The 22,273-nt window shown below is 39.8% G+C and overlaps 1 protein-coding gene across 1 annotated transcript in view; it reads right to left on the reverse strand.

Annotated features, from left to right (window-relative positions):
* Nucleotides 1-22,273, reverse strand: part of LOC102181111 (multidrug resistance-associated protein 4-like) — a 190,527-nt gene that overhangs the window by 24,052 nt on the left and 144,202 nt on the right. The window contains 2 exon segments of the mRNA XM_018056300.1: nucleotides 10,786-10,875; nucleotides 19,958-20,113. Coding sequence (XP_017911789.1) covers nucleotides 10,786-10,875; nucleotides 19,958-20,113 — 246 coding nt within the window.

Raw genomic sequence — 22,273 nt, forward strand, 5'->3', positions numbered from 1 at the left:
TCAATGAAGTAGATGTTTTTTAATGGAATTCTGTTGCTTTTTTGATGACCCAATGGATGTTGGCAATTTGATCTCTGGTTCCTCTGGCTTTTCTAAATACAGTTTGTACATTTCGAAGTTCTTGGTTCATGTACTATTGAGGCCTAGAGTGAAGGATTTTGAGTATTGCTTTGCTAGTATGTGAAATGAGTGCAGTTGTGTGGTAATTTAAACATTCTTTGGCACTGCCCTTCTTTGGGATAGGAATGAAGACTGACTTTTTCCAGTCCTGTGTCCACTGCTGAGTCTTCCAAATTTGCTGGCATATTGAGTGCAACACTTTCACAGCATCATCTTTTAGGATTTGAAATAGATCAGCTAGAATTCTGTCACCACTAGCTTTCTTATCATGATGCTCTCTAAAGCCCACTTGGCTTTGCATTCCAGGACGTTTGTCTTTAAGTGAGTGATCACATCATTGTAGCTATTTGGGTCATTAAGACCTTTTTTTTATTTTTTTAAATAGTTCTTCCATGTATTTTTGCCACCGCTTCCTAATATCTTCTGCTTTTGTTAGGTCCATACCGTTTCTGTCCTTTATTGTGCCCATGCTTGCAGGAAATGGTCTCTTGGTATTGATAATTTTCCTGAAGAAATCTCTGGTCTTTCCTTTTCTATTGTTTTCCTCTATTTCTTTGCATTGATCATTTAGGAAAGCTTTCTTATCTCTCTGTGCTATTCTTTGGAACTCTGTATTGGATGGGTATATCTTTCCTTTTCTCCTTTGCCTTTAGCTTCTCTTCTTTCCTCAGCTATTTGTAAGGCCTTCTCAGACAACCATTTTGCCTTCTTGCATTTCTTTTTCTTGGGGATGGTTTTGTTCACCACCTCCTGTGGAGTTGCAAACCTCTGTCCATAGATCTTAAGGCACTCTGTCTATCAGAACTAATCTCTTGAATCTGCTTGTCACTTCCACTGTATAATTTGTAAGGGATTTGTTTTAGGTCATACTGGAATTGCCTTGTGGTTTCCCCTACTTTCTTCAATTTAAGCCTGAGTTTTGCAACAAGGAGTTCATGATCTGAGCCATAGTCAGCTGCCATCTTGTTTTTGCTGACTGTATAGAGCTTTTCCATCTTTGGCTGCAATGAATATAATCAATCTTATTTCAATATTGACCATCTGGTGATGTACATGTGTAGAGTTGTCTCTTGTTTTTGGAAGAGGGTGTTTGCTATGACCAGAATGTTCTCTTGGCAAAACTCTGTTAGCCTTTGTCCTGCTTCATTTTGTACTCCAAGGCCAAACTTGCCTGTTACTCCAGGTATCTCCTGACTTCCTACTTTCGCATTTCAGTTCCCTATGATTAAGAAGAGATCATTTTTGGTTTTAGTTCTAGAAAGTCTTCTAGCTCTTCATTAAACTGTTCAACTTCAGCTTTTTTAGCATTAGTGGTTGGGGCATAGACTTGGATTACTGTGATACTGAAAGGTTTCCCTTGGAAATGAACTGAGATCATTCTGTCATTTTTGAGATTGCACCAAAGTACCGCATTTTAGACTCTTTTGTTGACTACTTTTGCAGCCAAAAAAATAAATTGGAGACTTGAAGTGAGGCAACCTGGGCATAAGTCTTGCCTGGCTGTGCCAACTAGGCAAGTTCCTGAACCTACTCTATCTTATCTTCCTAAACTCTAATACTATACTATCATAATTATAAAGATGTGTATACTTTGCCAACAAAGGTCCATCTAGTCAAGGCTATGGTTTTTCCTGTGGTCATGTATGGATGTGAGAGTTGGACTGTGAAGAAAGCTGAATGCTGAAGAATTGATGCTTTTGAACTGTGGTATTGGAGAAGGCTCTTGAGAGTCCCTTGGACTGCAAGGAGATCCAACCAGTCCATTCTAAAGGAGATCAGTCCTGGGTGTTCTTTGGAAGGAATGATGCTAAAGCTGAAACTCCAGTACTTTGGCCACCTCATGCGAAGAGTTGACTCATTGGAAAAGACTCTGATGCTGAAAGGGATTGGGGGCAGGAGGAGAAGGGGACGACAGAGGATGAGATGGCTGGATGGCATCACTGACTCGATGGACGTGAGTCTGAGTGAACTCTGGGAGTTGGTGATGGACAGGGAGGCCTGGCGTGCTGCGATTCATGGGGTCACAAAGAATCAGACACGACTGAGTGACTGAACTGAACTGAACTGAATTGTACCTCTTAACATTGTTAAGAATATCAAATGTGTCAGTGCATGTAGAATTTGTAACAGATCAAGAGATATTGCCCATTATTAATAATGCTATCAGCTTGCTCCTTGTCAAGTTCTGCTTCACTTTTCTCCTTTGCATGTATCAGCACTGAGATTTTGTTGCATATGTACATTTTGTTACATATCATTGGCTTGCTTTTCAACTTCTTCAGAAGTTAAGCTCCAGAAGGACAGACATTTTGTCTCTTGATGACTGTGATAGCCCCAGAATCTGCAGCATTGCCTAACAAGCTCTTAGTAGATATCTGCTGGCTGGATGAAGGTGGGCTTCCCTGGTTGCTCAGTGGTAAAGAATCCACCTGCCAAAGAGAAGACTTGGGTTCGATCCTGTGTGAGATCCCCTGGCTAAGGAAATCGCAACCCACTCCAGTATTCTTGACTAAGAAATCCTATGGACAGAGGAGCATGGTGGGCTACAGTTCATGGGGTTGCAGAAGAATCAGACGTGACAAACAGCAACAACATGAATGAAGGCATAAGTGACTCTAATTGCGTGACATACCTGTTCATAGAAATTAGAAACTAAATTCGTATAGATAAATAATTTATATCTAATACTGTTTTCATAGTAAGTGTAATTGTAAAAAGGATATATTCTTATAACAATTAACTGACTCTAAGATATCATATCATCATACTTTAAACAAAGGAAAGCACTGAAAAAGTTAAGGAAAACAGAACAAAGAACTACTATTCAAAATTATACATCTCAGTATAAAGTACCTGAATTGTTTTTGAGCTTGGGAGAATAATAGAATATAGTGAAACTGAAGAATAATACACTTGCCTCATAAGGCACCCTGCCTCCATCATCACTGTGTGCACTCTGTGTAGTGGGTGCTGACGCCCCTCACAGGAGGGGAACACAGAGGTCATGGGATTTCCACATTTTGTAGATCTTTCTTACTTTTCAAAGAGAAAATCTGGTGTGGGCCGGAAGGAGACACTGAAATGCAATCAATAGATGGGGACGAGATTTTATCAGAGCAGGGCCAGCAGTAAAGGAAGTTCACCTAACACAAGGCCCCGGGAAATGGACATGTGACCTGTCTCCACCTCAAGGACTGAACAACGTGGTTCCTGATGCACAGGCTGCTGATGCCCAGGTTTCTGCATCTTGGTTTCCTGTGTGATGAGACACGCTTGTGTCCTAACAGATGCTATCAATGTAGGACATTTAACTGCATGATTTCTTCCCAGTTTTGACAGGACATTTTTGTTATTATTTAGTTGCTAAGTCATGGACCTTATGGACTGTAGCCCTCCAGGTTCCTCTGTCCATGGGATTTCCCAGGCAAGAATATTGGAGCGGGTTACCATTACCTCCTCTAGGGAATCTTCCCAACTCAGGGATCAATCCCACTTCTCCCCCATTGCAGGCAGACTCTTTATCACTGAGCAACTGGGGAAGCCCCCATAATCTACCCTTAATTCCAAATCCCAGTATCTAAGGTGTTTTGTTTTTGCTTTTTAACAGAAGCAACACATCAATGATTCATTTCCAGAGTTTTGTCTACTATAACCTTTTAACCTCTGAATGATAAAGTTCTTCATCTTCAGGCACTACTCATGTTATATTTTTGGAGCTGCCTTTGCTTTTTAGCACCCCAATATCACTAATTTCTGATGAACTTTTATCAGTTTACAGTAACTTGGCAAGATTTCAATACATGAAAAATGTATTTTCAGCATATTTAGAAAAATAACCAAAATGAGACAGGCAGCATCCATAGGACTGTCTTCCTTCTGAATGTCCATCTCTGCCAAGGAAGAAGGAGGAAGCAGAACTAGAGGACATTAAAAAAATTTTAAGCCATCTTTTCCTTTTAATTGAAGTTCATAAAGAGGAAAACATAGTGGTTACCTCCTATTGATTCTCAGGTTAACTCTGTGAGTTTGGGTTCACATATCCAGTTAGGAATCATACACAAATTAATAACTAGGGTTTTTGGTTCACTTAAAAACTGACTTCATTGATTTAGTGATACCTCTTGATGAGGGAGAAGGAGGAAAGTGAAAAAGTTAGCTTAAAATTCAACATTAATAAAACTAAGATCATGGCATACAGTCCCATCATGGCAAATAGAAGGGGAAAAGATAGAAGCAGTGGCAGATTTCCTCCTCTTGGGCTCTAAAATCGGTACAGATGGTGACTGTAGCCTTGAAATTAGAAGATGACTGCTTCTTGGCAGGAAAGCTATGGCAAAACTAGACAGTGCATTAAAAAGCAAAGATATCACTTTGCTGACAAAGGTCCGTATAATCAAACCTATGGTCTTTCCAGTACTCATGTACAGACGTGAGAGCTGGACAATAACAGAGAACTGAAGAATCATTTAGATTATGGACAATTCCATCTCTGTTCTGGGAAGATCCCCTGGAGAAGAGAATGGCTACCCACTCCAGTATTCAGGCCTGGAGAATTCCATGGACTGTATAGTTCTTGGGTGCAATCTAGAGTACTTGGATGCAATCTCAAAAATGACAGAATGATCTCTGTTCTTTTCCAAGGCAAACCATTCAATATCACAGTAATCCAAGACTATGCCCCAACCAGTAACACCAAAGAAGCTGAAGTTGAAGGGTTCTATGAAGAACTACAAGACCTTTTAGAACTAACACTCAAAAAAAAAATGTCCTTTTCATTATAGGGGACTGGAATGTAAAAGCAGGAAGTTAAGAAACACCTGGAATAACAGACAAATTTGGCCTTGAAATACGGAATGAAGCAGGGCAAAGGCTAATAGAGTTATGCCAAGAGAACGCACCGGTCATAGAAAACACCCTCTTCCAACAACACAAGAGAAGACTACACATGGGCATCACCAGATGGTCAACATCGAAATCAGATTGATTATATTCTTTGCAACCAAAGATGGAGAAGCTCTGTATAGTCAGCTAAAACAAGACTGGGAACTGACTGTGGCTCAAATCATAAACTCCTTATTGCCAAATTCAGACATAAATTGAAGAAAGTAGGGAAAACCACTCAGAGAAGGCAATGACACCCCACTCCAGAACTCTTGCCTGGGAAATCCCATGGATGGAGGAGCCTGGTGGGCTGCAGTCCATGGGGTTGCTAAGTCGGACATGACTGAGCAACTTCATTTTCACTTTTCACTTTCATGCATTGGAGAAGGAAGTGGCAACGTACTCCAGTGTTCTTGCCTGGAGAATCCCAGGGATAGGGGAGCCTGGTGTGTTGCTGCCTATGGGGTCACATAGAGTTGGACATGACTGAAGTGACTTAGCAGCAGTAGTATCAGCAGGGAAAACCACTAGACGATTCAAATATGACTTAAATCAAATTCCTTATGGTTATACAGTGGAAGTGAGAAATAGATTTTAGGGACTAGATTTGATAGATAGATTGCCTGATGAACTATGGACAGAGGTTCGTGACATTGTACAGGAGACAGGGATCAAGACCATTCCCATGGAAAAGAAATGCAAAAAAAGTGAAATGGCTGTCTGGGCAGGCCTTACAAATAGCTGTGAAAAGAAGAGAAGTGAAAAGCAAAGGAGAAAAGGAAAGATATAAGCATCTGAATGCAGAGTTCCAAAGAATAGCAAGGAGAGATAAGAAAGCCTTCCTCAGTGATCAATGCAAAGAAATAGAGGAAAAGAACAGAATGGGAAAGACTAAAGATTTCTTCAAGAAAATTAGAGATACCAAGGGAACATTTCATGCAGAGATTGGCTCGATAAAGGACAGACATTGTATGGACCTAACAGAAGCAGAAGACATTAAGAAGAGGTGGCAAGAATACACAGAAGAACTGTACAAAAAAGATCTTCACAACCAAGATAATCACGATGGTGTGATCACTCATCTAGAGCCAGACATCCTGGAATGTGAAGTCAAGTGAGCCTTAGAAAACATCACTACAAACAAAGCTAGTGGAGGTGATGGAATTCCAGCTGAGCTATTTCAAATACTGAAAGATGATGCTGTGAAAGTGCTGCACTCAATATGCCAGCAAATTTGGAAAACTCAGCAGTGACTACAGGACTGGAAAAGGTCAGTTTTCATTCCAATCCCAAAGAAAGGCAATGCCAAAGAATATTCAAACTACCACACAATTGTACTCATCTCACATGCTAGTAAAGTAATGCTCAAAATTCTCCAAGCCAGGCTTCAGCAATATGTGAACCGTGAACTTCCAGATGTTCAAGCTGGTTTTAGAAAAGGCAGAGGAACCAGAGATCAAATTGCCAACATCTGCTGGATCATTGAAAAAGCAAGAGAGTTGCATAAAAACATTTATTTCTGCTTTATTGACTATGCCAAATCCTTTGACTGTGTGGATAACAACAAACTGTGGAAAATTCTGAAAGAGACGGGAATACCAGACCACCTGACCTGCCTCTTGAGAAACCTATATGCAGGTCAGGAAGCAACAGTTAGAACTGGACATGGAACAACAGACTGGTTCCAATTAGGAAAAGGAGTACATCAAGGCTGTATATTGTCACCCTGCCTTTTGAACTTATATGCAGAGTACATCATGAGAAACGCTAGGCTAAAAGAAGCACAAGCTGGAATCAAGATTGCTGGGAGAAATATTAATAACCTCAGATATGCAAATGATACCACCCTTATGGCAGAAAGTGAAGAGGAACTAAAAAGCCTCTTGGTGAAAGTGAAAGAGGAGAGTGAAAAAATTGGCTTAAAGCTCAACATTCAGAAAATGAAGATCATGGCATCTGGTCCCATCACTTCATGGGAAGTAGATGGGGAAACAGTGGAAACAGTGTCAGACTTTATTTTTTCTGGGCTCCAAAATCACTGCAGATGTTGACTGCAGTCATGAAATTAAAAGATGCTTACTCCTTGGAAGGACAGTTATGACCAACCTAGATAGCATATTAAAAAGCAGACACATTACTTTGTCAACAAAGGTCTGTCTATTCAAGGCTATGGTTTTTCCAGTAGTCATGTATGGATGCTAGAGTCGGACTGTGAAAAAAGCTGAGTGCTGAAGAATTGATGCTTTTGAACTGTGGTGTTGGAGAAGACTCTTGAGAGTCCCTTGGACTGCAAGGAGATCCAACCAGTCCATCCTAAAGGAGATCAGTCCTGGGTGTTCATTGGAAGGACTGATGTTGAAGCTGAAACTCCAATACTTTGGCCACCTCATGCAAAGAGTTGACTCATTGAAAAAGACTCTGATGCTTGGAGGGATTGGGGGCAGGAGGAGAAGGGGACGACAGAGGATGAGATGGATGGATGGCATCACCGACTTGATGGACATGAATTTGGGTGAACTCTGGGAGTTGTTGATTGACAGGGAGGCCTGGCGTGCTGCAGTTCATAGGGCTGCAAAGAGTCAGACATGACTGCATGACTGAACTGAACTAAACTGAATAGATGCTTTTGAACTGTGGTACTGGAGAACACTATTGAGAGTCCCTTGGAAAACAAGATCAAACTAGTCAATCTTAAAGGAAATCAACCCTGAATATTCTCTGGAAAGACTGATGCTGAAGCTGAAGCTCCAATATTTTGGCCACCTGATGCAAACAGTTTACTCTTTGGAAAAGACTGATGCTGGGAAACATTGAAGGCAGAAGAAGAAGAGGGATCAGAGGATGAGATGGCTAGATAGCATGTTCAACTCAATGGACATGAACCTGGGCAAACTCCAGGAGATGGTGAGGGACAGGGAAGCCTGGCTTGCTGTAGTCCCTGGGGTCACAAAGAGTCAGTGGTGATTTAGCAACTGAACAACAGTAACTTAGAGTGATAAATCACCCCCTTATCCAGATCCTCTAGGAATTATATCTTTATCATATTTATATGTTTTTCAATGAATGATTTGGTACGGGGAGGGAGGAGGGAGGGGGTTCAGGATGGGGAACATGTGTATACCTGTGGCAGATTCATGTTTATGTATGGCAAAACCAATACAATATTGTAAAGTAATTAATCTCCAATTAAAATTAATAAATTTATATTTTAAAAGGTTTTCTTTTAAAATAGTCATCAGGAATCAATTCCTATAGAAGCATAATAATGGGATGAATTCTCTAAGTGATATCACCAAAACTAACAGGGTTAATTCCAGAAACAATACATGGAAACCACACACTTCACTTCATGAAATAAACTCACATTTCTTTCTTTTTATAGAAAGTTCCAAATGTAATTTAAATAGAAGTAGATCTTAGTATTATCTACTACTTCAGCATTTTTATAATTTAGATTACCTCTGTCCATGGAACAATATGTTCTAAAATTCTAGAGTAATACTACCTGAGAATCTGTGAAAAAATCTGGGAAACAAATGGAAAAATAATTTACCAATACTTCCTGTTTTTTTCTTTTTGAAGATGTGTCCCAATTTCACCATTAAATTTGTCCTATGAATTCAAGAGTAATGGATCATCCTATCATTCTTTGCGTTTAATGGTTAAATGCTCTACACACCTCTTCTCTTGTAGAATTTTACTATAAAAGACTCACAAACTTAAATGAAATCAGAGGCGCACTGTTTTTCAGGAGGAGAAGGTGAAGCAATTGACTCAATTTAAGAAAACAAAATCCACATGCTGCTGAAAAGCAGGGTAGGTGTATAAAGACTCAGTGGTGACATCCTTCAGAAACCAGAATTACTGGCTGGAAATGGTAATGCCTCCAAATCTGCCTGCTCATAGTCAAGGTTCATCTGTATATTACAGATTTCAGAGCTTCCCTAGAAGGGTGACACTAAATGACAAACACACCAATTCAAACCAACATGATCAATCTCTCAGATTTGTGTAACAACAACAACAAAGATTTTTTAAAAATACGCCACACTTCTCTGAAATGAAAAGATCAATCAAACATTTAGTAGTTATTTAGGTAGAGTGTTTTCCCTGTGTTCTCCTCTAAGAGTCTTATAGTATCTGGTCTTACATTTAGGTTTTCAATCCACTTTGAGTTTAGTTTTGTATGTATCAGGGAGTGTTCTAATTTTATTCTTTTACACATAGCTGTCCAGTTTTCCCACACCACTTACTGAAGAGACCGCCTTTGCTCCATTGTATATTCTTGCCTCCTATGTCATAGATTAGTTGGCTACGGGTTTGTGAGTTCATCTCTGGGCTCTCCAGCCTGTTCCATTGATCTATATTTCTGCTTTTGTGCCAGTGCCATACCATCTTGATTACTCTAGCTCTGTATTAAACTGGTCAAAAAGTTCATTTAAGTTTTTCCATAAAATCATATGTAACAAAACTTTGGCCAACTCATTAATATATTCTGAAGTCAGGGAACCTAATTTCTCCAGCTTCGTTTTTCTTTCTTAAGACTGCTTTGGCTACTTGGGATCTTTTGTGTTTCTACTAAAACTGTAAAATTTTGGCTCTAATTCTATGAAAAATGCCATTGGTAATTTGACAGGGATTGTATTGAATCTGTAGATTCTTTGAGTAGTATAGTCATTTTCAAATATTGTTTCTTCCAATCCAAGAACATGGTATACCCCTCTGTCTGTTTTGTGTCATCTTTGATTTTTTTTTGGTCAGTATCTTGTAGTTTTATGAGTACAGGTCTTTTGTCTCCTTAGGTAGATTTATTTCTAGGTATTTTATTCTTTTTGTTGCAATGGTAAATGGGATTGTTTTCTCAACTTCTCTTTCTGATCTTTCATTGTTAATTTATAGGAATGCTCATTCTTACTTTTTAAAAGCAAAAGACTATGTATGGTAAAATCACTACAATATTGTAAAGTAATTAGCCCTCAATTAAAATAAATAAATCACCAAAAAGAAGTGTAGGGTTTCTGCCATCAGTAGAACTGATTTCTAAAAGGAGTGCAAATACACAAAATAGTCTGTATTAAAATACAAACTGACAGCAACTTAATATAGTCAAATTTTTTTCATGCAAGGGTGAGGAAATTCAAAGAAGTGGGACAAGAGAAAACATGACACAAATAACAGAAAATTCTCTAGAAATGAACCTACTCATATAAAAGCTGAGTAGATGTTCCAGGGTTCTGTTATCTGCATTGTGCATTAAAATGACAGAATTGTCAATAAATATTCATCATTAATTCTGACTATATAATTTATCTTTATAAACACTTTCCTATAAAACTTCTACAGTTTATTAGTATGATCTTATTTATATCTTTTAGTTAATAAGGAAAAACTACTACTGTCTCCACTCAGTAGATGTTTCCTAAGACGAGAGGAATAAAATGAATATTGGAGTGTAATGGAGTAATTAATTCACTAGGTCACTAGTAGAATTTGATCCCACAGTTTTAACATCTAATTGAGTACTCTGCTAAGGACAAGATAATGTGTCTATTTGTTCAGGGTTCTAGGAAAATAGCTAAAACGAAACATGTCACATTATATTGTTGATTTTCATCATCATCAATACACACATTTTCAAGAGTACACATGTCATCAGTGTTTTCCTAGTAGGTTACCGAAGTCAGTGAAACTGATACGCTCCCCTTAATTATCTGCAATGCTCTAAGTATAAACACACAGTTACTGATGCTAACAAGTTAATTATAGTTACTATGAATAAGTTACCTCTTCTAAGGCATTCCACAGTTCATTATCCGTATGTTCATTAAAGGGATCCAGATTTTCCCTCATTGTTCCAGTGAATAAAGCAGGTTCCTAAACATGCCAAAACAGTTATTACCTTAACCTCTTTTCATTTTATTCCAATGTGTACAGACTGTCAAAATTAAAATACAAAAACATCTAAATTCATTAATTATTAATAATGAAGTTGCAAATGTATGTTTATAAAACAGTATCTCTAAAATAATTTTCCATTGTAGAAAGTGTGCTAGAAAATATCTTTTGAACTACTGAACACTAACAGAAGAAAGTGTTGAAAAAGTTTTTTATTCATCTTAAGGAAAAAACTGAAGACAAAGGAAGATTTGATTAAAAAAAAAAAAAATACCACCCTGGTAATAGATATCTGTTTAAACACTCACACAAACTGAGGAAATAATTACATGAGACATTTAACATCAAGATCTACATAAATTAACTGTCAATCCTAGTGTGACTGGGAAATACCAACAGCATGATTGGTAGAGGTTTGTGCCTCAAAGCAAACCATTAAATATTTACACATTAGCACTGAAGACTAAACTAGGCTATTTTCTCCATTGGTCAGACTGTCTTCTAGGATCTGGAATCTCTCCACGTGTGTGAAATGAGCATCCCCACATGTGCAAGGGGAATGTCAGCTCCTGGGGTCTGCAGCACCTCTGTCCATGGAGAGATCACCTCTGATGTTGGCATCAGCTGGCCCCCATGTTCTCTTACATGTGTGTCAGGATGGCCTGCCTCAAACTCGTTATTAACTGCCAGGCCAGGAGGACCTGAAACCCACTGTGACCTGTGTCATGATACTTTAATTTAAATAGTTCTTCCTATTCATCTGCTTCAGGAGGAGCCACAAGTAAATTACTCTGGAAATATATGTCTCCTCTTGGCCTCAAGAGAGAATCCTATATATAAGCTCATGTAGGTCATTTACATTTTCTTCTGGAAGGCTCAGTAAGCCAGGTCATAAGTATATGGGCAGAAGAGAAGAGCCCAATAGGCTCCTTTCAGTAAAGGGGGCAGGACAAGGGGAGGCACAGGTGTGGGAACAAGAGGAGACCCGACTCTTCCACAAGTGCCCAGATGCTCAGAATCCCTACGTTCAAGTCCTGCCTGGCCTTGGGGCTGGACTTTCCTCCTCACTTCACAAAAGCCTGAGAGGAAAGATGAAGAAGACAGACATTTCTTTTCCCTAATCATGAGGAAGAGTGATATTCTGGAAGCCTTCCAAACCTTCCTTCAATATGGCCTCAGTTTTAAGTCTGGTGAAAGAGAAATGAATACAGAAAACTCAGGGTGTGCCACCAAATAAAGACATACCCCTGAGCACAAGCCACAGTTAAAAAGACATTATAAAGGGAGATTTAATCACACAAAGTTGATTAAGTGGCCAATATGCTTCCAAAGCACTGGAAATCACTAATATTTCAGAATGAGTACTGAACTGAACTAAAAACTCTCAAGACCAAATTTAAGGTTTCCCTTAAAACTTGAATTTAGGATCAAAGACTAAACAACCACCTAAACAATGGTAAGCGTTCCTTGTCAGGGGAATAATCATCATTCTACTTCAGATTTTTATAAAAACTTGCTACTGTTTGTAATTATCAACTTTAAGATTCCCACATGCTGGTGATTTCTCATCCTTCAGCTATCTCCATGAGGTTCACACAAGCGATGTAGCCAGGCGAGGGGAGGCTGGTCCCCAGTATTCTTCCTCCTTCCCTTCTCCATCTTCCCTCCATTTTCCAGCTTCTTTCAAGTAAGCAGGCCACTCCCTGCATATAATCTCAATTGGTATTCTTTCTGGGGGACATATTTAACTACTTCAGATCCTGAGCACAAAGAACACACATACTTCAGCTACCTGTTGTGTTTCAGGAAATTTTTTAAGAACTTTCATTTTAGATTATTCCTAAAATTTTGAACAGAAGTTGAGGAGTATCTTCTTAAGAACACCATATTCATCTTTGAAAGTTCCCCCCAGGACTGATGGTTTATGTCCCCAGTCCCCTGTCTCTGCTCCTATTCAGGTCCTCATTACTATCACATCTTCCCAGTTCTGACTTGTTCATGCAGGGTCGGCAGTGATGGGGATGAGCCTGGGAGGAAGATAGAACACCATGGAAGCTTCCTGCTGCTTCCTGGATCACAGGGATCAGGGATCCAGGGAAGACAGTGTGGGCCTGGCTCAGCTAAGAGGGGCAACTCAAAGAAACAGCACTGGGCTCCCCCTCTGCAGAGTCTGCTCTCAGCTTCCTAAGTTCCCTACACTGGGGTGTTGAGACACAAACATCACTGCTTCCTACTCATTTGTGGGGAAGACAAATGTAAGTTTTTGCACTTAGACAAGTAAATTCAAGCAACCAAACTAACAGACTTTCTCCACCTCTGCAGCTAGCAAGATGCTGTAAATACAAAGGGCTCTTGGTAGGGATGGGATAACATTTTGAGTGTCTTCTCCTGACACATATCAGCCCATGACATACAAGTGCATAAACCCATTTCTAAACTGATATTTTCCAAATGAAGGACAGAGCAATAGGAGTAGTATCTTCTGGCTTTGCTCTATACTTACTCATTCTTACTATGGTTTTGGGGGGGGGGGGTCCTTTGAAGTGGGAAGGTAGGAAAAATGAGAAAAACATCTGATGAGTACAACACAGATGAAGAATTGATGCTTTTAAACTGTGGTGTTGGAGAAGATTCTTGACAGTCCCTTGGACTGCAAGGAGATCAAACCAGTCAGTCCTAAAGGAAATCAACCCTGAATATTCACTGGAAGGACTGATACAGAAGCTAAAGCTTCAATACCTTGGCTACCTGATGTGAAGAGCTGACTCATTGGAAAAGACCCTGATGCTGGGAAAGACTGAAGGCAGGAGGAGAAGGGGATGGTTGGATGGCGTCACCAACTCGATGGACATGAGTTTAAGCAAGCTCCAGGAGTTGGTGATGGACAGGGAATCCTGGAGTGCTGCAGTCCATGGGGCCACAAAGAGTCAGACACGACTGAGAAGTGGACAAGGTGGAGACTGCAGGGCATAGGTCTCTGTCATGTGACTAGTACTTTGGATTGTACTCTGCTGCGATGGGAGTCTTTGGAGATAAAACTGAAACTCTTCACTATACAACTGAAACACAGTGACTCAACTATACTTCAATTTTTAAAAAGTAGACACACATAAAATTTGAATCCTGGCTCTGCCCCTTACTTGAAAAGTAGGATAAGCTCCCAGTGACTAATATTTTAAATCTGTCAGATAAAGATAACAACAAATGTGAGGATTATGCAGGAAATGGTGGGATAAGAAATTAAAATGTGTTAACAATTCCATAAACGCTAGGAATTATTATTAATACTCTTGTAACTTGTCAGGGACTGTAACAAGCACTCAGTTCAGTTCAGTCACTCAGTCATGTCTGACTCTTTGTGACCCCATGAATCACTGCACGCCAGGCCTCCCTGTCCATCACCAACTCCCAGAGTTCACTCAGACTTGTGTCCATCGAGTCGGTGATGCCAACCAGCCATCTCATCCTCTGTTGCCCCTTCTCCTCCTGCCCCCAATCCCTTCCAGCATCAGAGTCTTTTCCAATGAGTCAACTCTTTGCATGAGGTGGCCAAAGTACTGGAGTTTCAGCTTCAGCATCATTCCCTCCAAAGAAATCCCAGGGGTGATAGGAACAGAAATGAGAGATATAGGCCCTGTCCTCAAAGAGAGAAAGAAAATAGTCAAGAGTGTGGGAAGGGCTGAGAAAAAGGCTGGCCTTCTTGGTGGGGGATTGGAAAGTCCTGCTTCTGCTAAGTCACTTCAGTCGTGTCTGACTCTGTGTGACCCCAGAGACGGCAGCCCACCTGAGTCCGCCGTCCCTGGGATTCTCCAGGCAAGAACACTGGAGTGGGTTGCCATTTCCTTCTCCAATGCATGAAAGTGAAACGTGAAAGTCAAGTCACTCAGTTGTGTCCGACTCTTAGTGACTCCATGGACTGCAGCCTACCAGCCTCCTCCATCCATGGGATTTTCCAGGCAAGAGTACTGGAGTGGGGTGCCATTGCCTTCTCTGATTGGAAAGTAAGAGTGTGTGTCGGGAGCCAGCGTGAGGAATCCCACCCGTGACATGCGGAAGGAAGTCTGACAAAACGCAAGGACGTGTTCGGCTTCAGGGATTCCCCCTGGAAATTCCTGAGCATCCACCCCCCAAGACCAGAATCTGCCTGCTTTACTATGTTATGCTTTCCACCTACTCTTTTGTCATTAACAGGGGACTGTCCCCCCACCACCTTTTTCTGGAAAAAAATTAGAGCTTTTAGATAATAAATCTCCTGGGCATAATATGAGTGTTTCGATCCAAAAACCCCTCTGATGGCTTTCTAGCCTGCCTGCAGGACTCGTACAGCTGCGCATGTGATTGTTTGAGGCCTCCAGACTGTGGGAGGCATAGGAAGCTTAAAACATCCTAGGAATGTCGAGGCTTCCAAGGAGTCAAAATCATTAGAATAGGACTGATTAAAGGTTTCATTTGTTGAGCCAATACTTGCTGCCAAATTTTCGTATCTTTTATTTTTAGGTATAGTTGGTATATAGAAAAACAGGTAGTAGACCTGGTATTAGCAACAGTAGATCTTTGAGTTAAGTACTTTCTTTGTTATAACCCACTGCAACTTAGTTCTACAGGAATGAAACTTTTTTGTACTTTGAGGGTGATGCAGAGTAAAGAAAAAACACTTCTAGGGAAAAGGAGTTTACTGGAAAATTATCCAGGAAGAGAGCCATAGAAATGTTAACAAGCCTCTTGGCCAGAAGATAATGTAAACCATCTGAGACCTTTTGCATACGGGAGGATATGCAAAAAAGAAACCCTTGTCTCAATGAGGGTCAGGACTGCTGCCCCTGCATAACTCTATTTCTTTATGTACACCTTGGGGTATATAAGCTGATTTTGAAAAATAGTTTTTGGAGTCTTGCACCGATGCTGGGCTTCCCCATGTCGTTCTTTTCTTTTTCTGGCTGAATTCCCATCTGGAGCAGGGAGGCTCATCATGTCTACTTATTTGTCCTGGCTTCTAAGATCCATAAGAGAGAGAGCCCAAGGTGGGGCGCTGTCCGATATCCAAACGGACGCCGGTGGCCTAACGTAGATGGTGCGAGTTCCTTGTCTGGAACTTTATTGGTCTTCCACATAATCCAAGTTATTCAGCCCTCTTTCTCTACTTAATTTTCCTACTATACTATTGTTTCTTAATCTAATCTTATATTAATAAACAAATAAGTTTTTCCTCGCCAACGCCGTCCCTGCTTTGAATTCCCTGGATCCACCGGGGCAGGACCCCGGCAAGTGTGTATAAGGTGATGGTCAGGAAAGAAGCTGGTGGGAGGAAAGACAGAAATCAAAATATAAAAAAATTTTAGTCTGATTTCTTGCTCTTGGTGGAAAATGTTAGATACATTTCTCTGTTATGCTTTTCCCCAAAATTCCTATTGTGTTTTGTTTGTTTGTTTTTATTTTGTTTCTTTGCTTTACTATTCATATTTATGTAACAATTTAGTTTTTATTATTAAACAATAAATATAAAGAAAATCACCAAAGACCATGAACACATAAACAGAAAGTAAAGAGTAAAGTCATTTCAGAAGGCATTACTCTTTTACTTAAGTAGAAATAATACCCAAAAGGCCAGTGCCCTGATTCTTAAGAATAATAACAGCTCCTGATGACTGAGCATTCCTAAGAATGAAACAAGGGCACAAACATTATCTGACTAAGTTACATCTTCACCACAAATTTGTGGGGCAATGGTTTCCAGACTGGGTTTAAGGATGAGGATGTTGAAGCTTGGCAGCCAAGTGACATCATCAAGGCCCCACAGTTGACAAGGCAGAGCAGGAATAAACTGTGGGTCACACTGACACCTGGGCTACACTCTCAACATTCTAGCCCTCTCTGCCTCCTGAATGGCTTCCTGGGAATCTTTACACATTGCAAGTTCTCTCCAGATTCTTTTTCTTTAACCAACCAACACTGCATCTTGGAGACAAAGGCATATAAAGTGGAATCTACATAGATACAAAGCTTAGCACTATTCTGTAAACGTACTCTCTGGAGTGTGTACCTAGAACATGCTCCAAGGAAGGATGAAAACCAACAGAACCAAAACATGCTGAGGTCAAGGCATGTTTAATCTTTGCTCAGATGCGCTTCCAAATATTATTGGCAGAGCCAAGAATCATCCAGTGTTATTTATTTACAGAGTTATTTTATGTATACAAGCATGCAACTTTTTCCTTTTAAGAAGCATTAAAAATAATTCAGGGTATGTTTCTAAAGCTTTGCATCCAAGGATATGAAAGGACTTTACAGACATGCCCTTTATTTCTACTAACTAATCTCACATGGCCATTTCAGCGATGAGTACCATCAAAACATAAAACTTGGGAATCTAAGCTCATTTATTTTCTACTGTAACCATAAGTCATTAATCTAATAGCCAGAGGAAATCTTTAAATATGGGGACTGAATGTGCTAAAAAGTTCTTCCTATTTTTCCTAAAAGAGATACCTTTGAAAAATTTTTTTTTCAATTGTGATAAAATATACATAAAACTTGCTAGATTAACCACTTTAAGTGCACAGTCCAGTGATGCTAAATACATTCACATTGTTGTACAGCCATCACCACCACCCAGATGCAGATCTCCTTTCATCTTAAAGAACTGAAACTCTGTACCCATTAAACAACAACTCCCCTCTCCTGGCCACTCCTGGTACCCACCATTCTACATCCTGTATCCATGAATTTGCTATTCTAGGTAACTCACTATTTGTCCTTTGTAAATGACTTATTTCACTTAGCTTAATTTTTTCAAGGTACATCTGTGCTGTAGCATGTGTCAGAATTTTCTTCTCTATTAAGGCTGAGTCACTCCGGGAGATGGTGATGAACAGGGAGGCCTGGCATGCTGCAATTCATGGGGTCGCAGAGTCGGACACGACTGAATGACTGAACTGAGCTGAATATTCTACTGTATGTATACTCACCACATTTTGTTTATTGACTCATCTGTCAATGGACCCTTGCATGCCTCCACCTTTTTGCCGTTGAGAATAATGTTGCTATAAGAAACATGTTCCAGTATCTCTTCAAGACCTTTCTTCTAATTCTTTTGGGTTTATACTCTAAAGTAGAATTGCTAGGTCATAGACTATGATTTTTCCTGTGGTCATGTATGGATGTGAGTTGGACTGTGAAGAAAGCTGAGCGCCAAAAAATTGATACTTTTGAACTGTGGTGTTGGAGAAGACTCTTGGGAGTCCCTTGGACTGCAAGGATATCCAACCAGTCTATCCTAAAGGAGATCAGTCCTGGGTGTTCATTGGAAGGACTGATGTTGCAGCTGAAACTCTAATACTTTGGCCACCTCACGCGAAGAGCTGACTCATTTGAAAAGGGCCTGATGCTGGGAGGGATTGGGGGCAGGAGGAGAAGGGGACGACAGAAGATGAGATGGCTGGGTGGCATCACCAACTTGACAGACATGAGTCTGAGTAAATTCCAGGAGCTGGTGATGGACAGGGAGGCCTGGCGTGCTGCAATTCATGGGGTCGCAAAGAGTCGGACAGGACTGAAAGACTGAACTGAACTGAACTGATGATAATTCCATCATTAACTTTTCAGAGCAACCACCGAGTTGATTTCCATAGTAGCTGGACTATTTTACATTCCTATCAGCAATGAACAAGGATTCTGATTTCTCTACACCCTTGCCAATACTTATCATTTTCATTTTTTTCTCTCTTTTCTTTGATAGCAGACATCTTAAGGGGTGTGAGGTGGCATTTCACTAGAGTCTGAAAAGAATATCTTGGTTGTAAAATTACTTAAAGCAATTCCAGGTATTTTTGAGGTCACGGGTAGGTAGCAACAGTTGTACCCAAGTCCAAATTTGCCTTCCTTTGGGTGCCATGTTGCACATGCTTCCTGATAAACAGGTGTTTCAGGACACATTGCACCCACATTCCAAGAAGCACATTTGCCTGGCTCATTGTCTCTCCTCTCCTCTCTGTTTCTCATCTCAAGAGGGTATTTTTCTGAGCTTCCTTTGATGGGCAAATGATTACTAAGTATATAAATAAAAACTCAATTTTTTTTTTAATAAGCAAGTCTGTCAAACCAGAGGGCAGGATGATAGATGAGGACACAGGGACTAGGTTGCCCTTGGCTATATACCTGGAGGATAGTAATTTCTCAGTAAATATCATGGAATTATGTTCAGTGAATGAACCACAAGGAAAGACAGGAGTGTCTACCGTCCATATAATCCAGTCTCCAAAACCTTCCCTGAAAGTTATACTACTTTACGAAGAAGAAGGAAAGAAAACAGAATCAGAGCCCAGGAAGAGATGGCCAACTCAACACTCCACCGTCACAACAGGCACATATGGGTCTACTTGAAGCACTTCACACTCACTCACCTATTTTGTCCTCACAACAGATTGAGGGGTTGGTCTTGTTATCTGCCTTGTAAGACAGAGAAAACTAAGATACATAGAGACAGAATTCTGAGTCCCCTGCTTTTCCTCACTATTCTGTATTGCCTCCCTGGTGAAAATTATTCATTAGTGGCTAAATTGTCAGTCTCCCCAAAGCATCTATATATCCTATAATTCTCAAAGCCCCACAATTTCACAGAAAGTTCTCCAAGGAAATATCACTTTTTAAAAGATGTCCTCATTTCCTACAGCAAAATTATATCTGTAAGACACTTATTAATAAAATTCATGTTTCCCTATAGGAAATTCTCCAGTGCTAAGCAAACCATTTATCCTTCTGTTCTCAGAATTATGTGATTATCAGGGAATAACATTGTGGAAACTGAGGAAGTCTGAGTTCAGAAATCTATCTCAGTAAGTTATTAAATCACATGCATACAAAACTAACAGATGAAAACAAAACAAAATAAACCCTGGTATCCAATGAAAGTGTTTGTTGAAAATACCTCCTGCTAAAAATATGCTTTATTGGGAAAAAAAGGATCAACTCATTCACTTAACTTGAAAAGACCAATCAAATTAAAAGCACTTAAACTTTAGACACCTTATAAAAAGAACATGTGAGAGTGCTCTGCTGTGCGTACCTGAAGTGCAACTGACATTTTCTTCCTTAAATCGTGCAGTCCAATACTGGTTGTCAAGATGTGATCAATATAAATGCTACCTTCAGGTTCTGACAATCTAAAAAGGGCAGCAATGAGGGAACTTTTCCCAGCTCCTGTTCTTCCCACAATGCCAACCTGTAAAGAGACCCAGGGGGATGAAGAATTAACAGGATGCACAAAACCCAGGAGAACCCTCATTGTTGAAGACGAATTTTAAAAGTTCTATTATATGTAGAGAATAGTCTATAAGTTTCTCAATCAAGGCCCTGCTGACATTTTGGACCAGATAATTCACTATTGAGTGTCGGGGGCCTGTCCTGTATATTGTAGGATGATTAACAGTAGCCATGAACCCACTAGATATCAGATGCAACCCCCAAAACTGTGGCAACCAAAAATGACAGAAATTCACAAATGTCCCTGAATGAGACCACCATCATCCCAAGAATACACAATATAAACTATAGTGACTTTCATGCCTTCTATTCAGATTTCCCTGAGTAAATGCTTAATAGGCAGAAAATTATTTATTTTCTATAATTATCACATAGTATCCATTATGTGGTATGTTAGAGGGGAAAACACACATGTGCATGTGTTATATATGTGTGTGTGTTTGTGTGTATGTATGTAACTAACATCCATAAATAAAGGAAGAAGATGACCTAAATAACCTGACTATAGTGAAAACCCAGAAGTCTCCTAAGTGGGCCATTAAGAAGTCAATTTTAAATTAGTCTTATTCCTACTCCCTGTGTAATTTGACCTTGAGAATTACATGGGTAATTTTACAGAGATATCAACAAGTCAAGTCAGAAGGATTATACACAAACAAGTATTCACTTTCTCAGGGGTATGATATTTATTCAAGAGGAATTATTCTTTGGCAGAAAAATGAAATCACTTCCTGATATTAAATATCTTAATTATATTTTATCTTGAAAGGAAACATCTTCAAATATAAAATGCAGGCCTCAGTCTTGAAAGACAGAGGCCAGTAGACAAAATGTACATAATGAGACCAACAACAACACAAACAATATTTGCTATTTACATGGGACCTTTCATTGCAGCAGGTCAAAAGACATTTTATTAAAACATTAATACTTAAAATTGAACCTTGGAAAAACACATGTCAAGTGTCAGTCTATTTATTAAAAGCAAAGCAGAGAGAAATTAAATGCACTAACAGTAAGGTTAAAGAATCAATACAATGTAGGTAAAATGTTGGTGGTTGGTAGTTTAGTCGCTAAGTCGTGTCCGACTCTTGCGACCCATGGACTGTTGCCTGCCAAACTCCCCTGTCCATGGGATTCTCCAGGCAAGAATACTGGAGTGGGTTGCCATTTCCTTTTCCTAGGTAAAATGCTGGTGGGAGATGAAACTACATTCAAATATATATGCAGAAACTGGCGTTTTTTACCAATGAATTTTAAAGTGAAAGAAAGCATTTGACGATCAGTCATGTCCAACTCTTTGCGACCCTATGGACTGTGGCCTGCCAGGCTCCTCTGTCCGTGGAATTCTCCAGGAAAGAATACTAGAGTGGGTTGCCATTTCCTACTCCAGGGGATCTTCTTGACCCAGGGATGGAACCTGGGTCTCCTACCTTGCAGGCAGATTCTCTACCGTCTGAGCCACCCAGGAAGCCCAACTGCAAATTCTCTGAAGGAAGCTCTCCAAGAGATGATTTTATCTCTATGTAAAATCTGGAATTGATCAGAGTGTAAGATATGCTTGAATCATTTGTAAATCGTAAAGTTTTAAAACTCATGGCTTTATTTTTTTTTTCACTTAACTTCTTACAACCTTTTTTTTAATATTAAAACCATTTTATTTTTTTAAATTTTTATTATTATTTTTTTAATCTTTAATTCTTACATGCGTTCCCAAACATGAACCCCCCTCCCACCTCCCTCCCCATAACATCTCTCTGGGTCATCCCCATGCACCAGCCCCAAGCATGCTGTATCCTGCGTCAGACATAGACTGGCGATTCAATTCTTACATGACAGTATACATGTCAGAATGCCATTCTCCCAAGTCATCCCACCCTCTCCCTCTCCCTCTGAGTCCAAAAGTCCATTATACACATCTGTGTCTTTTTTCCTGTCTTGCATACAGGGTCGTCATTGCCATCTTCCTAAATTCCATATATATGTGTTAGTATACTGTATTGGTGTTTTTCTTTCTGGCTTACTTCACTCTGTATAATCGGCTCCAGTTTCATCCATCTCATCAGAACTGATTCAAATGAATTCTTTTTAACGGCTGAGTAATACTCCATTGTGTATA

Source organism: Capra hircus, chromosome 12, assembly GCF_001704415.2.
Source record: "Capra hircus breed San Clemente chromosome 12, ASM170441v1, whole genome shotgun sequence".
NCBI lineage: Eukaryota > Metazoa > Chordata > Mammalia > Artiodactyla > Bovidae > Capra > Capra hircus.